Source organism: Nyctereutes procyonoides, unplaced genomic scaffold (assembly GCF_905146905.1).
Source record: "Nyctereutes procyonoides isolate TBG_1078 unplaced genomic scaffold, NYPRO_anot_genome, whole genome shotgun sequence".
Taxonomy (NCBI): Eukaryota; Metazoa; Chordata; class Mammalia; order Carnivora; family Canidae; genus Nyctereutes; species Nyctereutes procyonoides.
The window spans coordinates 45,336,481-45,357,931 of record NW_026575020.1 but is presented as its reverse complement, the minus strand read 5'-3'; the positions used below and the strand labels follow the sequence as shown (position 1 = coordinate 45,357,931).

Below are 21,451 nucleotides of genomic sequence, written 5' to 3'. Positions count from 1 at the left end.
TCCACCTCCATGTGACATTTCAACTTAGGAACATATGGGGGAAGAAATGAAAATTGTAATTACTGTTCAAAATTACAAGAGGAAAAGACAGTTTTAAAAATCAACTTCAAATCAAAATAATTTAATTACTGTTTGATAATCTCTAAACATTGCTAAATATTTTGTTAGAGCTTTACTGCTCAAAAAAGAAATCGTACCATATTTTCTTAAGACTAGATAAATTCCAACTACTTACAAGATGATCATAAATTATATAGTTTTTGAAAGAAACCAAGATTCCAATGTAGGAACTGATCCACCTTTCTATTCACATTTTTTCAGATGAGGTGAAAATCCAATAAAAGTTTTCATTGGGAATTTTGGTTTTTGCTTTCAACAATAGGTAGTTAATATTCAGTAGTTAGCTAGTTAATTTAATGGCTGAACATGAATGAACAACTAATTGAAAGGCTAATGCTTGTATGGCACTGCATGCCTGGCATTGTTCTAAGTGCTACCAACACATCTTAACTCATTTAATCCTCACAGAACCACCAAAAGGTAGACCACTATTGCTCATTGATGAAAAAACCTGAGATGCAGAGAGATGAACTAAAACTTACCCTAAAATAGGGATCCCTGGGTGGTGCAGCGGTTTGGCGCCTGCCTTTGGCCCAGGGCGCGATCCTGGAGACCCGGGATCGAATCCCACATCAGGCTCCCGGTGCATGGAGCCTGCTTCTCCCTCTGCCTGTGTCCCTGCCTCTCTCTCTCTCTCTCTGTGACTATCATAAATAAAAAAAATAAAAAAAAAATATTAAAAAAAAATAAAACTTACCCTAAAATATCAGAGAGGGTGACAAACCATGAGAGACTCCTAACTCTGGGAAATGAACAAGGAGTAGTGGAAGGGGAGGTGGGCAGGGCAACGGGGTGACTGGGTGATGGGCACTGAGGGGGGGCACTTGACGGGATGAGCACTGGGTGTTATACTATATGTTGGCAAATCAAACTCCAATAAAAAATATATTAAATAAATAAATAAATAAAACTAACCCTATGTCACACAACAACTCTGAAAGGGCCAGGATTCCCTCCTAGGAAGTCTTAAATAGGGACGCCTGGGTGGCTTAGTGGTTGAGCACCTGCCTTTGGCCCAGGGCGTGATCCTGGAGTACTGGGATCAAGTCCCACATCGGGCTCCCAGCATGGAGCCTGCTTCTCTCTCTGCCTGTGTCTCTGCCTCTTGCTGTGTGTGTCTCTCATGAATATATAAACTCTTTAAAAAAAAAAAAAAAAAGGAAGTTTTAAATACTACACTTTAGTGCCAGAATGAGTTACTCTGACTTGTCCCATCAAGGATCATCCTCCCTGCATAGTATGATAGGTTTTGATAAGAGAAGATAGATAAGAATGACAGAGAACATAAGAGGGCATGAATAAAGGCACAAAAAGTTGAAATGATTTGCTTACAATGACTCAATGAAACAAGCACATTCATAAGTATTACAGTTCCTGCTATTGTGACTTTAGTTTCCTGCTAACACAAAACCCTCTTTCAGCTACAATTTCTGGACTCTTTGGAAGGATTACCAACCAGAAATAAGTTTGATGGAACCAGTAACCAGAAAAGGATGTACTCGGAATGCAGGTGCACAATTCCATATGTAATAGGCACTGTCTAGAAGGCCAAACTTTCTTTCACCTTTCATGTTATTAAAGGCTTGAAGTATAATGAGTGGGTGAAGGAAGGATAAATATGGCTTAACACCCACCCAATAAAAAAAATCTTGTCACCAACTCACTCCTCCCAGTTCACCACTGCTTGGGCAAGCAAAAAATCCAGCCCTGGCTGAGGGTAACAGACCCACCAGTAATGGTGAACACTATTATTGTTCCTGACACTGTCGCTGCAGATATTGGTAGTCTTAGCCCAGAACAGCTTTCTTGCCTTTGCATTGGTTAGAAATAAAGGGGTGAATAACAGGCTGTATGAGCCTGTATGAGCAGGCTTCTCTACACACTAATGTCAGGTATTTGTGCTGGGCAGTGTGTGGAGGAAATTCCATCACATGTTCACTGATGCTCTTCTTGATTGTGACAGTCTTAGGCATCATAATTAAAATTTGCCCACATTACCTTCTCTGAAAACAGCCTGTCTCTTGCTCAGAAATGACTTAATACTTCATCTTTGACATGTCACAATCATTTTCAAGGATTTCTATTAAATTCCAGAATCAAAAAGGAAAATGGAGAACCAATTCATTAAGTCCTTTCTTTTTCCCTCTTTATCTGATTTGTTTTCTAAAATGACGGAGAGAAACAATAATTATTTGTTTGAAGACTGTATCCAGACTCTAAATTACAAAACATGACTTATAATCTTAAAGGATAATGATCTGTCCACCTGCAAATTTATACAGACTTCTTTGGAGAAGACTGACAAGTAGGGTACTTTTTACAATTCAGTTTGTCTTAATGTTGCACCCAATAATTCAAAGCTACTCAGAGTATTTTCCCCGAGTCAGGAGCCTTGAAATGAAAATGCCACAACTGTCAGCAAGAACGATGAGCGAGATCAATACAAATTGCCACAGTTGGAAGGGGAGGAGGGGCATTAATGTAGCACTTTGTCTCCAAAAGACTGCATCTTCAGAGGACTTTCTAATACTGGACTAATGTGCCTGAAGAAGAACTGAGTGATCCTTCCCCTGGGAGGGAGGGGTGGGAACCTTGGGGTTTTGTTCCAGGGTGTATCACAAATCATACCACCAGGAACTGTAAGGCAGGAGGGCACCGTGGGTGGCTCAGTTGGTTGAGTGTCTGGCTCCTGGTTTCAGCTCAGGTTACCACCTGTGTCTTGGGATCAAACCCAGCCCGGGTCTCAGTGAGAAGTCTGCTTGAGGATTCTTTCGTTCCTCCTCTGCCCCTATCCCTTAAAATATAAAAATCTTCTAAAAAAAAAAAAAAACTAAAAAAAAAATCATAATGTAGCACTTAACTCCCTCCTCATGATCAGGTTTTCCATAGCCATTTACACTGCTTTTATTATTTCTCTGGTGGCTGTAGTTGTGGCAAAGTATAAAACTACTGAATGCCGGGATCTCTGGGTGGTGCAGTGGTTTAGTGCCTGCCTTTGGCCTAGGGCGCGATCCTGGAGACCCGGGATCGAATCCCACATCGGGCTCCTGGTGCATGGAGCCTGCTTCTCCCTCTGCCTGTGTCTCTGCCTCTCTCTCTCTCTGTGTGTGACTATCATAAATAAATTTTTAAAAATTTTTAAAAATAAAAATAAATAAAACTACTGAATGCCTGGATAATTTCTGTTGTGTTGGAAAAGCTGTGCTGAGATACTCTGACACTGCAGGAATCATGATTTGGCTGTGTATAGATTTATACTGACTTCCTTATAGAAGACTGACAAGTAGGAGACTTTTAAAAAGATTGGTCTGTCATAGGTTGCACCCAGTAATTCAGAATATTAAACTGAGGTTCAATCTTTTCAGCCCCAATACACTATCTAAATTTCCTTTTCAGGGATGCCTGGGTGGCTCAGTGGTTGGGCAGCTGCCTTCAGCTTGGGTTGTAATCCCGGGATCCAGGGTCAAGTCCCACATCAGCCTCCTGCGAAGAGCCTGCTCCCTCTGCCTGTGTCTTTGCTTCTCTCTGTGTGTGTGTGTCTCTCATGAATAAATAAATCTTTTAAAAAAATTTCCTTTTCATTGTCCGGTATATGATTACCATAAGGAATATTTTTCCTCACCCAACCAGCAGTTCAAATAAAATCAGGGACACCTGGATGGCTCAGCGGTTGAGCATCTGCCTTCAGCTCAGGTCCTGATCCTGGGATCCGGGATCAAGTCCCACATCGAGCTCCTTGTGGGGAGCCTGCTTCTTCCTCTGCATATGTCTCTGTCTCTCTCTCTCTTATGAATAAATAAAATCTTTAAAACAAACAAAACAAAAATAACAAAAACAAGAAGTTTAAGGGCATTGATTGCTTCTTCTGCTTTCTTATGTAGCCTTTAACATGAGCTGTTTGGGTTTACATAAGGGTCAGAAATGCATTCTTGCCATAATGTTCTACATGATAGACTCACAGAAGTGCCTTCTTTTTATGGTGTTCTACAAAACAGACTCATTAACTTTGCTATTATTTCTAACTGGTACTTCTAAATTGATACAGTCCATCAAAATCTCACTGGTAAAAAGGCATATTAAGCATGACAGGATGCTCCAGTGTTAGCGCTAAAGGAGGCCATGCATTCAGCTCTTCTCTCCTCTGCATAGCAAAGATGACCCACTTGGCCACTGATACTGACACCTTTCATTTCTGGTAGAGTTCTGCTGAGGAGGATCCTCTAGCCGAACCAAGACCATCTACCAAGAGTTCTGCGGTTCAGTGTGATTCCAGACTTCCAGCAATTGACCAAACATCAGTCAAACAGAAACATAAAAGTACCATGACTCCAAGGAAACTGGAGAAAGCAGGCCCCAGCAAACCCTCTTCAGGTGAGTGGCTGACTTGACTTACTGAAATTCACAAAATCTAAAATCCCAGTATTATAGGTAATGACAACGTCAGTCAGATTGGTGGTATTGGTTATTCCTAATGTCCTCCAAATGGTAAATTCAGGTTTTGGAGGGTCCAGTGATCTTATGCAAATGGTAAAATTCATTTCAGGGTAGAACAGCAGGTCAAGGAGGTGTGAATTATGTACAGTAAGTGTTCCCACTGCCCACATTTTCTGCCCAATCATTGGTTTTTGTGTGGCACCTGCCTGGAATTGGCACTTTTTTCATCTTCTTCACCCTCTGGTAGGGAGGGGTGAGGGGTGGATAAAGGCATTTGGCCCCAGGTATCAAATTTTATGACTCAAGCAAGAGCATGAAGAGCTGCTTTCAAAAGCATCTGAATGCCATAATTTGTAGCCAAGAAAGAGTAATAAAGTCCTCTGGTTCTGAGGTTGTCCTCTCTGGGAGAAAAAGGGCTTGATAAATCCTCCCTTTTGTGCAATTTGGTAAATAACTCACTCTTTAGCAGCCTTTGAAGCGGAGATCAGTCCTCCGCTTGAGGCAGAAGTGATTTAATAGTATCCAGAAAGAGGATAAATTCAAGTGAAAGCGTGGAGTCCCTCGGGCTCATCCCCATCAAAGCCAACATATGGAGGACAAACTTGATTCCTCCAGGAATGGACTTCGAAGTTAGGGTAACTAGGCAGAAAGGTCTGCTTTCTGCTTGCAGTAGAATGGAAATGATCCAAATTAACTGCTGAAGAATTTGTAAATAGTGTGCAATTCATTTAAATACAAATCACAACTACTTTCTAATCCTAAATAGCTCTTGTCATGCAACCACCCGTCCAGTTAAGTCTTAATGCATTTTTAGAAAATGGCAGCTTTCCCTCAGATTAACCACCCACATTTTGTTGCTTTAATGAAGTTAAAAAAAAAAACAAATTGGCTTCTGAAATGATGTCCTTCCAAGCAAAGCCTGAATTCTATTTCCTTATTTAATCAAGGGAAAGTATCATCAATAGTTAACAATTTCTCATTTTGAAGACTTAGTAGGAAGTATGTTTTTAATTCAGCTGTTTAAGAATGGAATAGAGCAGATAAGATCATTCCCCAAATATTTCAAAATACGTGTTGTAATTTATTGAATTGGGGATGTTTTTAATAGGAAAAAAATGAATTTAAGCTTAAATAATGCAATTCCATTCACTCGATATAATTCCTAGCCTTCTTACTAAAACTGGGTAGCTATTCAAATGGGCTGCTTTGTCATCTGTGGAGAATAATCATTAAAATGTACAGTTTAGGTCCACTAGATGATTTTGGTCTGTGCGATTAATACAGATGCTTTTCTGACTGAGCAAACTCCATATGGAATTTACAACACTGACAAAAGGAAGAATTAACTCACTTTACATTCTATAAAACATCACGTTTGAAGAATTACTAGCCTGGAAAACACCAAGGTTTAGGCAAGAGAGCCAAGTTGGCAGAAATATATCTATTTCATCAAATGAGGGATGTTACTTATAGTAAAAGCTTTTAAAAAGCACCCGCTTTATCATCCTATTATGACCCTAGACCATGTCCAAGATCCATGCAGGCGGGAGCTGAACTGGGCTCTGGCTGTCCAGCGAGGACAGCAGTCCTGATGATTGATGCCAGTTGCTACGGAAGCCGAAGCAGTTGTGCAGCAAACTGCGTTCATCAAGTTGGCTAAAAGCAAAGCGTTGGTGTGTTAAGATCCACTCGTTTTACATGTGTAGATGCACCCTCAGAGTTCCTTAATTAGCACAGTGAAATGAGAGCCCAGAGACATGGTGAGAATTTAAGCCGAGTCTTTTCAGGAAAAGTCTAGTTGAGTGGCACTAGCAACTCAGAAGAATCAAACAAATACCCTGCTGTTGGAGAAAAAGAGGACTTGGGGCCTAAATTATCTGTACATGTTGATCCAATTCACTGGGTAAATTCAGAGTTTCCTGCTTTTCTTCACCTCTGTAGAGAAATATTTTCCTAAAGCTTTTTGAGAGTGATCCAAAGTTGGCAATGAATCGCCAAAACTTCTTCCCATTTCAGAACTGGGATTCTATGCAGAAACGAAGCATCAAACCCAGTGAAATCCCTTTGCAACATCTGTGTAATAGGCTAAACTTCCCCAACGAGCTATGCTAGACTTTTCCTGAATACAATAATATAGCTAGGAAATGCAGCCTAGGGATCCCTGGGTGGCGCAGCGGTTTGGCGCCTGCCTTTGGCCCAGGGCGCGATCCTGGAGACCCAGGATCGAATCCCACATCGGACTCCCGGTGCATGGAGCCTGCTTCTCCCTCTGCCTATGTCTCTGCCTCTCTCTCTCTCTCTCTCTGTGACTATCATAAAAATAAAAAAAAAAAAAAATTAAAAAAAAAATAAAAAAAAAAAAATGCAGCCTGCCTTACGTGCAGATCTATGTAATGATAACCCATTCCATACAGGAGTTTTTCCTTATATCCATGTGAACTACCATCTAGAGCCCCTAAGAAGCCTATTTACAACATAGGAACCAGTGGTACCCTCTACAAATAGATCTATAACTGTCAGATTTTCATTGGTCTTCACACTGTATTAGAAGGAATTCACACATTTTAAATTAAGTTCATATATTCCATGAAATTGTTGCTAAGTGAGTTGGCTTGTGATTCTCCATGCTATCTCCCTCCGTGGGGTGTCAGGCAAGTGCTTTGGAGTCAAAATGCGTAGATTAGCATCTGGCCCTGTGTCTTATTTACTGTGTGGCCTTTGGACAAGTGACTTCTCTGTGCTCAGCTTCCTCATCTGTAAAGTGGAGTGGGGAGGGGGGCATCAAAATGGATCCTACCTGCTGGGATTGCTGTAAAGATCCAATGATAAAATGTATGCTCAGCCATTAGAATGGTGCCCCATACCATAAGCACTTGGTAAATTACAGCATTAGGATCTCTAGGACGTGAGAACTGTATTTAAGAGAATGAACTAGAAAACCTTGTTTTCTTTGCCTTAATGTGGTCCTCCTCCCCACAATCCTTTTTTTCCTCTTTACCAAAATCAGAGTTATACTTTAAAAATCCTGATATAAATGCAGGTACAGATGCTTTTACTACACCCTGAATTTCCAAAGAAAAACACAAAAGGGAAAAAAATGAATAATCAGAAAGCATTCACCAAGCCAGAGATTTGCTTTATCTCCAAAAAGACATGGAAAATTCAGGCAGTGAGTCAAGACCCAGCTGCGTCTGATGTGCAATGGATTCAGAAATCCCATTTCATGATCAAGGTGAACACTGATACAGGGTGGGATAGAAGTCTAGCAGAGTTACATATTCTTACTTCAGAATTTGGTATGGATTTGTGAAAAGCAGAGCAGTCTGCAGGCCCAGCAAATGCTGGGGGAAAGAGAAACACAGACAGCAACTGTGGCCTCCAACTCCTGGACTCCTGTCTACAACCAAGACCCCGCCCAGCCCTCACCTGAGTTGTAAAGAAGCTACCTCTCCTTTCCAGGACACGTAGAGGCATCCAAAGGCCATTGTGCTGTGGGGTTCTGGCGCGTGAGTCCCGCAGTGCCTGCCTCAATGCCAGGCACACACGAAATGAGTGTGCCCTCTCCTGTCACCTAGAGCTTGGGCACTGTCTTCAAGTTAGGTGCCAGGAAAATGGATCTGGATGGAGTCCTGGAGCCTGCTTCCAAAACCTTGCCCTTTAAACAAAGCCAAGCGTTCTGAAATTATCCTCACTTATTACTGAGTTCAGGGTTAGTCATTACCAGATTCACATTTGTGGGAGTAGCAAAACCTATTCAGCTTAATAATGGCTTATCGTGAAGACGTATTCTTGTAAAGCTAAGAAAGAACAGTGAATTCATATTTAAAAAGATAAACATCTAACATTAACTGTGGTCTCTTTTGAGTTGGGAAATATTTGAAGGGCAGCTTGGAAGAGAAATTTGAGGCAAATCCCAAATCTTCATAACTTATCTTGCAAATAAATCCTGAAGATTTTCTCAAAAGACCAAGATTAATGAATTTCCAGGCAGTTGTTGGTGTCCAACAACTTTCCAGGCCATCTTCCCAAGATAGAAAACAACCAACCTAAGTGAATGCTCCTGCTTTTATATACAGAATCAATTCATAATTGTTTATGGTAATGCTTCCAAGACAGTAGGGCTTACGGATGTCACAGAGTCCAGATTTTGAAGTCCTGGCACAGAATCCTGGTCTACCACTTTATAGTCCTATAAATGTGAGCTGGCAAATTCTCTAAACTCTGTTTCCTCATCAGTAAAATCAAGTTATTACCTACCTCACCAGGTAAACAGGAGGATTAACATCTTAAAGAAGAGTTCAGGCCTTAGGTAAAGGTCAGTCCCCAATCCTCCCTTTACTTTTGAAGCCTACTCCCACCACCAACTGCTCCTCCAGGGTTGGCATCTTTTTATAAGCTGCTCAACCAAAATCATCTTAATTTGAGAGGTAAGAGAGCTTATAACTTTATTATTAAAAATTTCAGGGGTGCCTGGCTGGCTCAGTCAGAAGAGCAAGCAACTCTTGATCTTGGGGTTGAGTGTTCAAGCCCCACATTAGGTGTAGAGATTACATAAGTAAATAAACTTAAACATTTAACTATTTGTTTCGCAATGAGGTCATCCACTTACCTGGTACCTCTGAGATGTTAGCAAATCCATCCAATCGGCCCTGCTATCCCAAGGAGGAAGATACCAAGATACATTAATTTCCTCATCCATCACCCATTCATTCTGCACTTTAGCATTTTGCTTAATGCATAATTACCTGCCAGGCACTGCATGGGTGCTGGGCACACAGAAATAATAAAACAAACAGAACCTGCCCTACAGGGGCTCACAGCTTAGTGGAAGGGCAGGATACCATCATGTCCCTACACAGGAAAGTTCTACGAGCTTGTGGGCAGGGACAAGTGGGGTTAAAATTCCTAAATGACAGGAAATGTAGCCAGGTGGGGAAGGCAAGAACGAGGTGCCCCATAGGAGGTATGGAGTATGCAAAGGCATGGAGGAGAAAGACAAGAGGCAGAAAGACAGACACAGTCAAGGAACAACAAGTAGTCTAGGGCTTTGGGCCTGAAGCATCCCTAGACTAGAGCAGAGGCATCCCCTGAGAGCTGATTAGAAATGCAGAACCTCAGGTCCCATTTCAGACTTACTGAACCAGAATTTGCCTTTAATAAGCTCTCTGGGATATCTGTATGCACATTTGAGTTTGAGAAGCTCTGCTTTAGGATCAGCCTACGAATTAGGAAGTGTAGAGTATAAAGCTAACATCCTACAGGTAGGCAAGGACCCCAAGGGCCTTGCATGTCAAGCAGAAGGCACTGGAGCAGCAGCCAGGGAGGGGATCTAAGTGGGAAGCGATGCCATCCAACTGGCATTTTTAAAAGCGGACTATAGCATGGAGAGGGGCTGATGGAGAATGAAGGAAGTCTGATCTGTCTGTCAGACTGAGACACCAGGCAAAGTGTAGGTGTGGTACAACCAGAGAGAAACGAGGGCTGGACCTAGAGTAAAAGCAGAGAGGATGGGGAAAGAGCTAGGCTTGAAGGATGTTCAAGGAAGAACATGGTAGAAGAACTGGTAGAACTTGGTGATTTTTGGGTGTGAGGATAAGGAAAAAGGAAGAACCAAAGTTGGAACACCTGGGTTGCTCAGCAGCTGAGCATCTGCTTTTGGCTCAGGCCATGATCCCAGGGTCCAAGGATCAGGTTCTGCATTGGGCTCCCGGCTAGGAGCCCACTTCTCCCTCTGCTTATGTCTCTGCCTCTTTGTCTCTCATGAATAAATAAAATCTTAAAAGGAAGAACCAAAGAGAAGCTGGAGTTCTGACCCAGAAAACTAGGCCAGTGGAGGTTGCCTTTGCCAAGGCTGAGAAAGCAAGAAGAGAGTTGGGCCCATCCTGTTGGTGTTGTCTGGAGGGGCAGGCAATCTGGCCAGAAGGAAATGCCAGCAAGCACCTGAGGATGCAGGTCTGTGGCTCAGCAGAGAGATCCTAGCCACCAGCAGGAATCCAAAGGCCTGGAGTACAAGGGGGCTGAAGAGTGTCTTCCCTGTGAGAGTACATGGAGCAAGCAGAAATAATGTGAGGACAGGACAGAAGGAGAAGACAACCAGAGAAAGGATGTGAGAAGTAGGAGCCACTCCAGGAGCCTACGGAGGCATTTGGAAGTGAAGGAGCAGATACAAGTAAATAAGGACTGAGACACTACCCTCCATTATACTGTTAGTAATTGTTTCCATCTGGATGGTTCGAATGATGGCATTTTAGAACTGGAACCGATTTCAGTTGCAGTCTTTCCCAAATGTCTATGATAAGAATCACCAGGAAGGTACTTGATTAAAACACACATTCCTGGGTCCCATTCCTGACCCAGAGCATCAGATTCTCCAATAAAGCCGCCTACAAAACCACATCTTTAATAAGCACTACAAGTGATTGTCATCAGAGATTTGGACATCTGTCTGAGAGCCTTCCTTCTAGAACTTTAAAGTTGAGAGATACTTGGGGACCCTGATAAGCTGTAGGTTCTGATTCAGTAGATTGGGGTGGGCCAAGATTCTGTGTGTCTAAGAAGTTCCCAGGAGGACATCCAGGCTGGTGGTCAAAGGACTGCCCTTGAAGGAGCAAGGCTAGGGAAAACACCTGTCTCATTTTGCAGATGAGGAAACAGGTTTCGAGAAGGTAAGCAGTTGATCCAAGGTGACCCACCTGGTTAGCGGCAGCACTGAGAGATTTGTCACGCATGAGGGGGTCTCTCTGGATCGTGACTCCATCAGGTGCCCATACTCTGCCTACAGCAAGGTTGGCAGATTAAGTGTGAGGTTAGCAAGCAAATCATTAACTTCACTTGGACGCCTCCCTCGTCCACCTGCTTCTTTCCCCCTTGGTCCCTCTCTTCCTTTCCACGATCCCACCAGGATCTCTCTGCTTCTTTCTCTTTTTCCCAAGCCTCCTCTCTGCAGCAGAAAAGCCAGAGTAGGGCATGACCGCCACCTCCTCCTGCAGGCAGCTGGAGGACTGGTGGGGGAGAGCCTTACCTAGGTGAGGCCCTGCCAGCCACCGTATGTTGCAGCCGCCACAGCTAATTAGACTGGCTGTGGGTGGCTGTGGAAGAGAAGCAGGAACCCAGAGCTTCTACGCCGGAACTTAGTGGGGGAAGAACCTTCTTGTGTCTGGCAGGGAGACCAGAGACTCCAGGCTGGAAAAGGGTGTGATGATGAGGCCATGTCCCTCAGTTAACTCCTAAGTGACTCTGAGATCCAAGCCTGCCTGCCCCTATGGCACCTGGGCATGTGACCCCCGAAGAACACTTTTTGAGTTCTGATCCATTCACGGGCTTTTTTTTTTTTTTTTAAGATTGTCCTTTCCCACCGTGAGTGCTGCCTCCTGACTGCTCTTTTTCTTTTGTGCAGGTGACAGCAGCGAGCACCCTCTGTTCTGTGTTGAATATTCCCCTTACTGCTCCGTCTTTTCTTTCTCCCCCGTCCCGCAGCCCAATACCAATTACTGCTGCCTCCTCCTGCCACTCGTGCCACCTGCCTCCCCGCGGGCCCCGGCCCCCGGCCCACAGCTGCCCCCGGTGCCCTTCCCCTCCTTCATGAGCCCCTCCTCCGAGTCCCCGGGGCCCGTGCCCGAGTCCCCGGCCACCCTGTGCTACTTCCCCGTCTCCTGCCCCGCCCCGGCGGAGACCCCTGTGCTGTGCCTGCCCGGCCCCAGGAGGCCCAGTAAAATTTACCTGGTGTGGTAAGTCGCCCTCGGCCGGGCACACAGCACAGCGGAGGAGTCGGGGCGAGGGGGGACTTCAGGCTTCCAGAAGGCAGTGGACTGGACGGGAGGGGGAACGGGGGGAGGCCCGAGGGCGAGGTCACCACCAACCCCGGGCGGTGAGGGGTGCAGGAAGGCCACAGATCCGCCACCCCGCCTCTCAAGCTCCTCGCATCGCCGAGGAGCAAGCGACCAATAAAATCCCGTCATCTCGCGAGACTCCTTGGATTTCTTCACGCGTGCGCGTGTCGTCCGGCCGCCGGTGGCCACGTGACCGGGCGGGAGGGCGCAGGTGCTCCCGAGGCTCGCACGCACGGCAGCTGGACGGCCCTTGGGAACCGCGCTTGCAGGGGACAGGTTAGAGGACTCCGTCACTGCGTACGTTCCCTTCCCTGGCTACTTCTTAGGCACCCCATTTCCCCAAATAAAAAAAAAAATTAAAAAAAAAAAGAAAGAAAAGAAAAAAATCCCACCTTCTGGGCTCCAAAATAAAACATATTTACGGTACGTAATTAAGTTTTAATTAAGATCTCCTCTGGGTATGTGAGCCGGCACACAACTTCCAGCTCACCCAAAGAGGCGGGAAGACGCGACCTGTTGTTTGTGACTGTACAGAAAGCTGCCTGTACACCCAGGCAGCCCCGGCTCTTGCGATTAAGCTGTCATTCTTCCCACGATCTCAAAGGAGCAATACATTTTTAAAGGCATCTTCGGATAATCTAGGCACCTCCTAGTCGAGAAGGGAGGGAGGGGGTCAAGGGTTAGGAATTGTCATTTTCACTGTTTCTTTTCGACTTTGTCTATCAAGAACTATGTCTGTGTATATGGCAAGTGATGTCAAAACCTGAAGGATGATCAGGCACACGGAACTAACAGGCCCTGTTAGGTGGACGTGGTTCTCAGTCATCAGGGCCTTGTATGAATATGAGATGCCGGGGATGCCTGGGTGGCCCAGCGGTTTGGCACCTGCCTTTGGCCCGGGCGTGATCTTGGAGTCCCCGGATGGAGTCCCGCATCGGGCTCCCTGCATGGAGCCTGCTTCTCCCTCTGCCTGTGTCTCTCATGAATAAAATAAAAATCTTAAAAAAAAACAACACAAAAAAAACACAATATGAGATGCCTACTCCCCCCCCCCTTCCTGGTCAAATTAACAACTATTCAGGGATCCCTGGGTGGCGCAGCAGTTTAGCGCCTGCCTTTGGCCCAGGGCACGATCCTGGAGACCCGGGATCGAATCCCACGTCGGGCTCCCGGTGCATGGAGCCTGCTTCTCTCTCTGCCTGTGTCTCTGCCTCTCTCTCTCTCTCTCTCTGTGTGACTATCATAAATAAATAAAAATTAAAAAAAGAGGGATCCCTGGGTGGCGCAGCGGTTTGGCGCCTGCCTTTGGCCCAGGGCGCGATCCTGGAGACCCGGGATCCAATCCCACGTCGGGCTCCCGGTGCATGGAGCCTGCTTCTCTCTCTGCCTGTGTCTCTGCCTCTCTCTCTCTGTGTGACTATCATAAATAAATAAATAAAATTTAAAAAAAGAAAAAAAGAACTATCCAGTCAACAATTAGAATGTCCCAGCATCATCAAGAGACCTAGGGCAAACACCTTTTATCTAAATAGCCATTTGGTTTCTTTGCTACAGGAGGCATCATCTTGCTCAGATGCTAGAAGAAGGTGCAAAGCAAACCAAAGTCTCTCCCAAATTCACCGACAGACTTCAGGGTGCTGAGATGCCGTGATGAGACTCCTGAGCACAAATCTCTCACTTGTCTCAAAGGCCAAGGGTCTGTCCTACTCTCTGAAGACGAAGTTCTACTTCCTCTTCCAGTGTAAATATAACTTGGGTCTTTCTGCACGTTAATACATGTCCCATGCCACAGGGAGGACCATCCTGGAAAGGCCCCAGAGGTCTGAAGTATGGTTCGATTTGGGTACAGATAAAGTAATTAGGAACCGGAATCAGGGTACGTACAAGTTCTGCAGTCTAGCACCTCATTTGTGACTTCAGTTGCAGGTGGTGAAAAAAGAATATGTTTAAGAATTTGCTAAAAAAAAAAAAAAAGAATTTGCTTTCCATAGAATCCAAAGGTTATCACAAGAGAGAAGTCAACGGTACAGCCAAATTGGATTACAATCTTTAAGGTCATGACCAAAATGTCTTACTCATCTCTATGAACCCTCAAATTATTACATAGCAAAGCCACACAGGTATTTGTTGAACAGATTATAATAGAAAGGGAGTTGCTATTTACCTTTTGGATTTTTATAGAGGATTGAGGGAGGGAGTCAGAACTGCACAGAAATGAAGGCAGCTGAATAGATTATTCTCAACCAACGAAACCTGCATAGCAAGTTTCTGGTCCTGAGAGTTCTCTCTTGAGAGTGACTTCAGATTCCCAGTTAGTAGTAGTAGTAGTAGTAGTAGTAGTAGTAGTAGTAGTAGTAGTAAACTGTTTATGGTAGAAGCTGAAGCTACCATTTAGAGCAAGTTAAAAGCACCAGACACTAAGTGAGGCCATTTATGCATATTATTGCTAAACCTGGCAATAATTCAGCAAGGTAGGAATATTCCCACTTCACAGCTGCAGATACTGAGGTTACTGCCCAAGTCAGCTCCTGCCCACCCTATCATCTTCACTGCCAGACCTAGTAAAACAATCTCTAGGTTTTCAGCTTTATGACTTTGGTTTACTGAAAACTCAGAGACGCTATGGTAATTTTCAGAAATCGTTTAAAAGATCTGGTGCTGCTAAAAAAAAAAAAAAAGATCTGGTGCTTTGAAGCAACTATCTTTTTGAACAAGAAGACAAAATAATCTGTTAAGTCATCTTGAATGTTCAGTACAAGAAAAAGTTTGTTCTACTTTTGGAGTCCCCTCTAGTAGCTGAATGCATCTTCTGGAGCCCTTCAAATCACACAAAACAATTACTATTTGTCCTATAGGAAACAAGGCAACACAAGGCTGGCTAAGATGGGGTCCTCATCCTTAAGGAGCTTACTGTCCAGTAGGAGAGAAAAGATGCATACCTCAGGCAATGTTAGAATATGTAAATACTAAAGGTCCTAGGAATCCTCAAAGTACTGACCAAAGCAGAGTCAAGGGACATGAAACTGGAAACAGACCTAAGAGGACCTGCTGGCTGGCACAGGCTAGGGAAGAAAGATCCTTGGGGGGAGGATCACACCCCTGGACTGTGGGAGGATGTGGAGGGGGCTAGGGCTGTGGGCAGTGTGAGGTTCTGCTGCCCAGGATGTGAGGGAACTGTGAATATTCTGAAGGGATCCCTGCTAGGAATCAAAGTGCAATCTTTGTTACCAGGACCTTTGCGCCTGAGCCCCAAGCCTGCCCCTTCCCTGGTAGTGCTCCTGTTGCTTCCTCAGTAAAAATCCTGTGGCGTCCTGCCCCATCATCGGATGAGAGGCAGGAGGCAGTTGTTGACTGCTGGGAGCTCAGAGGGATGAGGTCCTAGTGACCAGGGAGAAACCTCTGGATTGCAGGAAAGCATCTCTTAGTGCTGAGAAAGTGCCTCCTTCACCTCCTCCGTGCTGGGTCCTGTGCTGTAAAGCCCCCCTCACTCTCCTTGAGGTTGGGGGAAACTGTGTCTCATCACCACCCTACACCCTCTGAAGAATATATTCTCATTTTCTAGAGAACTCCCCTCCTTTCTGGTCAGGATCATAACTTCTCTGGACTCTACCACCTCCCCTATGTGAGCCCCCAACACCAACAGCCCCCTTTTTCTATCCCATCCCCAGGGGAACATGGCCCCCTCTGCCTTGGGGCACAGAACCCAGTACCTTCCCCTCCTGGGGCCCATCAGGAGAAGCAGGTAGTACCTAATCATTGTATTAAACTTGGCTTCATGAACCGCCATGGAGAATTCTCACTCATTTCCTGAATCTGGATGAAAACTACTCATGCAACCACAACATACACTCTGGAACATAAATCCAGTTGTCTTCACGGGCCAAGAACGGCTGCTGTCTTGCACACAACTCAAGGACTTTCTCAGTTTTACCCATGTTGCCTGCTGGCTATGGCTATTTGTGAAATTTCTGAATAGTCCAAGAGGGGATGAACCTGGCAAATTCTCTTGGAAAGATTGAGTTCAGATATTCACAATCTAACTGCCTTATAAACCAAAGAACTTGCAGAGGGGCATGGAAAATACTGGAACTCTTGCCCCAAACTCCACGTGTACCATCGCTTCAGACACACTCAGAAGAAATGTGAGATGATCCAAACCAATTAGTGACCTAATTCAAAATGTGGATTTAAAAAAAAAACAAAAAGCAAAATGTGGATTTTTTAAAAATTTTGGGAACTCAATCCACATTGGCATCTTTCTATGAATTTATCATCCTAGCGCAGTGGTGGGTAGCACATAGCCAAGAAAACAGGTATACCTGATGGCCCAAATGCCTGGAACCTTTCTGGAAGGCCCTTTGAGCTGCTAATAAACCACCTGAGGATATGGAAGTACAAAATAGGCTGTGATTCAACCTTGGAAGAGCAGTTGGGGAGAGGACCTTGGACAGAAAGCTCTTGACAGTATTACCAACATGCCTCTCCCCACAGCTATGAAGGAGAAGCTAGATACTTCTAGCAAAAGGACACACCCCTTAGAGACTGCACTGCAGGTGTCACAGGTGCTCATTAACAGTGATTACAACCTTGCGAGGTAGGCATTACTATTTTCAACTAACAGGTAGAGAAACTGAGGCTTCAAGAGGTGAAGTGATCTGTCCAAACTCATCCAGCTCCAAGGTCCTCAGAACCAGGTTTCAAATCCAACTCTTTTCTGACCACCTGGGCCCAATCTACTGCCTTGACCACTGCTGGGCCCCTTGAGCATTCTTTATGCGGAAGCTGTTTCCCTATAAAAAAAATTAATTATTGAAAAGATTTTGCACCTTTCAGCAGCCCAGGAACCACAGATTTTATCAAGGAAGAGGAGGCCAAAGCTGGGGACACTGATCGTCAGCCCAGAAACACAGAGCCTGAGGGTGCTGGGGGCCAGGAGCAGACTGAAATCCCAGCTGCCAGCCAAGGTGCCGGCCCTCAGGGGACCAGGTAAGGACTCCTGGCTCATGCATCTTGGTCCTCAGAATGACTTGTGCTGTTACCTGGTGACTTCTCTATGATTTTTAGAATGTATGTGCTTTTTATGTGGAGGAGAGTGTACCTTAAAATGAAATGCTTGAAAGGTTTTAAGAGCAAACTATTGAATCTAGTTCCTTCGCCAAGAGAGGCTGGCAGGAAAGGGTAGGGCAGGCAGGGAGTCTGTTTTTATTTTTTCTCTCCTTTATTCCACTAAGCATGATTGTGTATGGTTTTGAGTGGAGGCCAGCAATTTGGCTTCTGGAGAGAGCATCTGGGTGGTGGGTTGCAGATGGCAGGGGGTGCGGGTCAGGGTGGGGAATGAGGGGTAGAGAAAGCAATGTGCAATTCTGGGACTATCTCACCTGGCCCAGGAGGGGTGGATGGGTGCCTGTGGGTGGCAGACTCCTCTCGTCCCACAGGGATCTTCTCATCTCCAACCCGGGATGTCAAGATCTCAATGTGTAAGAAATAACATCAAAATAAATATATGCTTTATTTCCAAACACTGGTTTGGTGGGTACCTCCTCTTTTAGTCCTGAGCATCCCAAGGCCCAAGACATGCCACTCCACTGACCCATGTTACCCTCCTCTATGGTGGCAGAAGAAATAGGACCCAAGGAGCCTCCATGGGACTCAAAGTAACACTTGACAGCCAACTTTGCCATGGACCTAGTCTTCCCCTTGGAGAAACCATCAATAATCCCACTTCCTCACCACCCAATGAACACAATAGGCTTTATGTTAACGTGTGAAATATGCTTTAGTGGACACTTGTAAGAACGTGATAGTGGTGTGGATGGAATTATGGAATTATGGGCAACAAGAGCATATGTGAATCTGTAGCAACCAGATGTCACAGGCTCCTAGTGATCTAACACTTCCTGTTAAGAAGGGCAGATCTCCCTTCTAATTCTTCCCGGATCTTCTTCCTCCCAGCCTTGGAGGCTAGGCTGGTCAAGTAGACACTCTGAGTTATAGTTCCCTTGTCTAAAAATCAAGATAATGAAATCTACACTGCCTTGCTATAATAACTAAAGGAAATAATACATTGACCAGCAGCTAGCTCTAGTGGGCAAAAACTACTATTATTTTCTCTCCTGTCATCTCCCCAGTGGCCCTAGTATACCCCTGAATATTATTTGAAAGGTGAGGTTCCGCATGCATGAAATGTTCCCAAACCCATGAGGCTCCTACAATCCTCTGCCTGTACCCAAAAGACATCTTCTGTTATCCTGAGATTCCCTGAGAATTTGTCCCAATTTTCTGGTATATATGGTTTTATATAAGGGTAAGGGCTCCTTGTCTTTCCCCAATTTTTTCCTCACTAGTCTCTACTTCTTTCTCTCTCATTCTAAAGTGGTTTGCATAAATTAGAGTAGGAGCCAGATGTTTGAATTATATCAGGGAGAGATTTGAAGCAAATGTGACAGAGGTAATATATAGAAAGCTCTTACAAATCAATAAGAAAAATACAAATACCTAATAGAAAAATGGGAAGAGATGTAGCAGACAATTTCACAGAAGAAATGCAGGTAGCTAATAAACATTTGAAAAAAAAAAGTTGAATCTCACTAAGTAATAAATGTAAATTTTCATGAGATCAATTTGGCCCTCCAAATTGGCTGAGGTTTTTAAAACAATATTCAATACTGGTAGTGAAATGAATAGCATTTCCTGGGCACTGTTGTGTCAGGTGTTATGCCAAGCACTTGGCATGAGTGGCTGGTAACACAGCTACGAGAGATGCTTTCAAATCCTACCTGTAGGGTAATGTGGTACAAACTGGCATTTGGCAACATGTGTGAAAAGTCTTCAGAAGGGTCATTTCTTTTGATGTAGCAATTCCATGCCTGTGAATCTATTCTAATAAGACATATAGTCAAAGATGTGTGAACAAGGACATTCATCACGGTGTAATTTGCACAGCAAAAACCGTGAAACAACTTATATACCCAAGAATAGAAGAGTTACATTATGACACATTTATATAATGTATCTTAACCTGTTCTTAATATCATGTTCTTTTTTTTTAAGAATTTTATTTATTTGACAGAAGGAGAGAGAGAGAGAGAGAGAGAGAGAGAGAGAGAGAGAAGAAGCAGAGGGAGTGTCAGGTAGAGGGAGAGGGAGAAGCAGGCTTCCTGCTGAGCAGGGAGCCCAACATGGGGCTCAATCACAGGACCCGGGATCATGACCTGAGCTGAGGGCAGATGATTAACCGACTGAGCCACTCAGATGCCCCCTTTTAAAAGCATGCCCCTCATGCTTTTAAAGAATAATTGAATTTATGGCAGGAGATAATGCTCACAATAAAAAGCTGAGGGAAACAAAGCAGGACATAAAGTTGTATATACCCCAATATTCCAATATTTTAAAAAGTATTTCTAGGTAAAAGAGCTCAGACTTATAAATTCAGACGCCTTCAGGGAACAGGCAGGGATGGCAGGAGAAACAGATAATCAAGGCTATGGGGATGGAGGTAAACCAGAACATACAGGCTCTACCTAAAGGTGGTTAACTCAGTGTTCAAAGACTGAGTCAAAGCACTACTGTAGGATGAGAATAGCCCAGAGGTCTTGAGTTGGCAGCCAACCCCTGAATTCCAGAACAGGAGCAATGGCCATCTAGGTTTAGGATTATGGGATTTTTTTTTTCTTCTTCTTCATCTTCTGAAAGTTCCAAATTTCCCCCAAAATGAATAGTGACTACTTGTATAAACAGAGGAGAAAGTTAAAAGTATATATGGCTGTTGGAATGTAGGAAAGTACAGGTTAGTACTGGTTGGTCAAGCACATGAAGAAGTCTAGACCAAAGACATAGCCTGAGGGCAGACAGATGCTTTTTCTGGTTTGTCTTGTTGTATCTAGAACCCTCAGCCGCACCTAGTTGAACCCCTGGAGGCCTTCCCTTCTGAGCCGAAGTCCACACGGGGCCCCAGAGGCATTCAGCAGAATCTGTAAGGCCTGGTCTATGAATAGCACATCCTGGCATATCACATGGGATGTTTATTCCCAACCCCAGAGCTATGAAATCTGCTCCCTATCTGATAAACGTAAGAAATCGGGTTAAAATAGCATAAATATAGAATGGCGCAGTCTGCCACCTTTAGGGGGAAACATACCAGGGAAGGCTGATTGAACCTTTAAAGAGAAAGGCAGCAGTGGTGACAAAGAAGGGTGAAGATGCATTCCCTGGGGTGTTTTGGGATCCACAGGAGCTGCCCTGCAGCATTCAGAAGCCAGTGCAGCTGGGTGACAGCTCCATGGCTTCCTTGAAATAAGCTTGTGGTTCCTGTTGAGTGTCTAGTTCCATTTTTTAGAAGCTGCCCTAGCTGCTTATTTTGCTTAGGTGTCTCCTGAAGCCCAAACTAAATTGGCTCAGGGCAGAGAGACAGCTGTGTGTTCAGGGACAGACCAGAAGTTCCAGCACCTGTTAGCTAATCTCCAAGGCCCTTTATCAAATTCAAATTGAAAAGTAATCCATCAGAGCCTACATTTCCAAATCTTCTATATCACCTCCCACCACCCCAAAAAAATTATCAAGAGAATTCAATTCAGTTGGTCAGATAGAAGCATTTGTCCCTCAAAATGCGATCTGAGTGGACATACCAGCTCCTCTCCTATACATACACAGCCAGATGCTCAGAGCCTCCTGAAATTGCTGATACATCTCTTACTGGAGTTTATAAAACCCACGAGGGGCCTGATAGGAGAGCTTAACTGATTTCTGGAAGAGCTGATGAGTAAAAATTCACACTGCGTTGCTGAGTGTCCCATGCAGTTAACAATAAAAGAGGCTTACGGAGTATTAGGACATTAGGAACGGGTGCTCCCCGGGAGGCCCTCAATTAAAGTGAGTCAGTATTGACTTGGCCCTTGACTGGGCCAGATGCTCCGAGGATTTGCAAATCAAATCCTTGCCTGAGCTAGTACCACACAGGCCTTCTCCGAACCCACAGAGTTCTGTCCCTTGTTGAGGTGGATGGCTTTAGAAGCTGAATGATAAGGACAGCAGCGCCTCCTTAGATCCTGCAGGCCAGCATGAGGGGAGCA

General features: G+C 44.6%; 1 protein-coding gene across 1 annotated transcript in view; it reads left to right on the top strand.

Moving 5' to 3' along the window:
* The window catches only part of MARCHF10 (membrane associated ring-CH-type finger 10), a 76,074-nt gene that overhangs the window by 28,307 nt on the left and 26,316 nt on the right, over positions 1 to 21,451 (top strand). Inside the window, 2 exon segments of the mRNA XM_055327514.1 lie at positions 4,320 to 4,491; positions 17,220 to 17,369. Coding sequence (XP_055183489.1) covers positions 4,320 to 4,491; positions 17,220 to 17,369 — 322 coding nt within the window.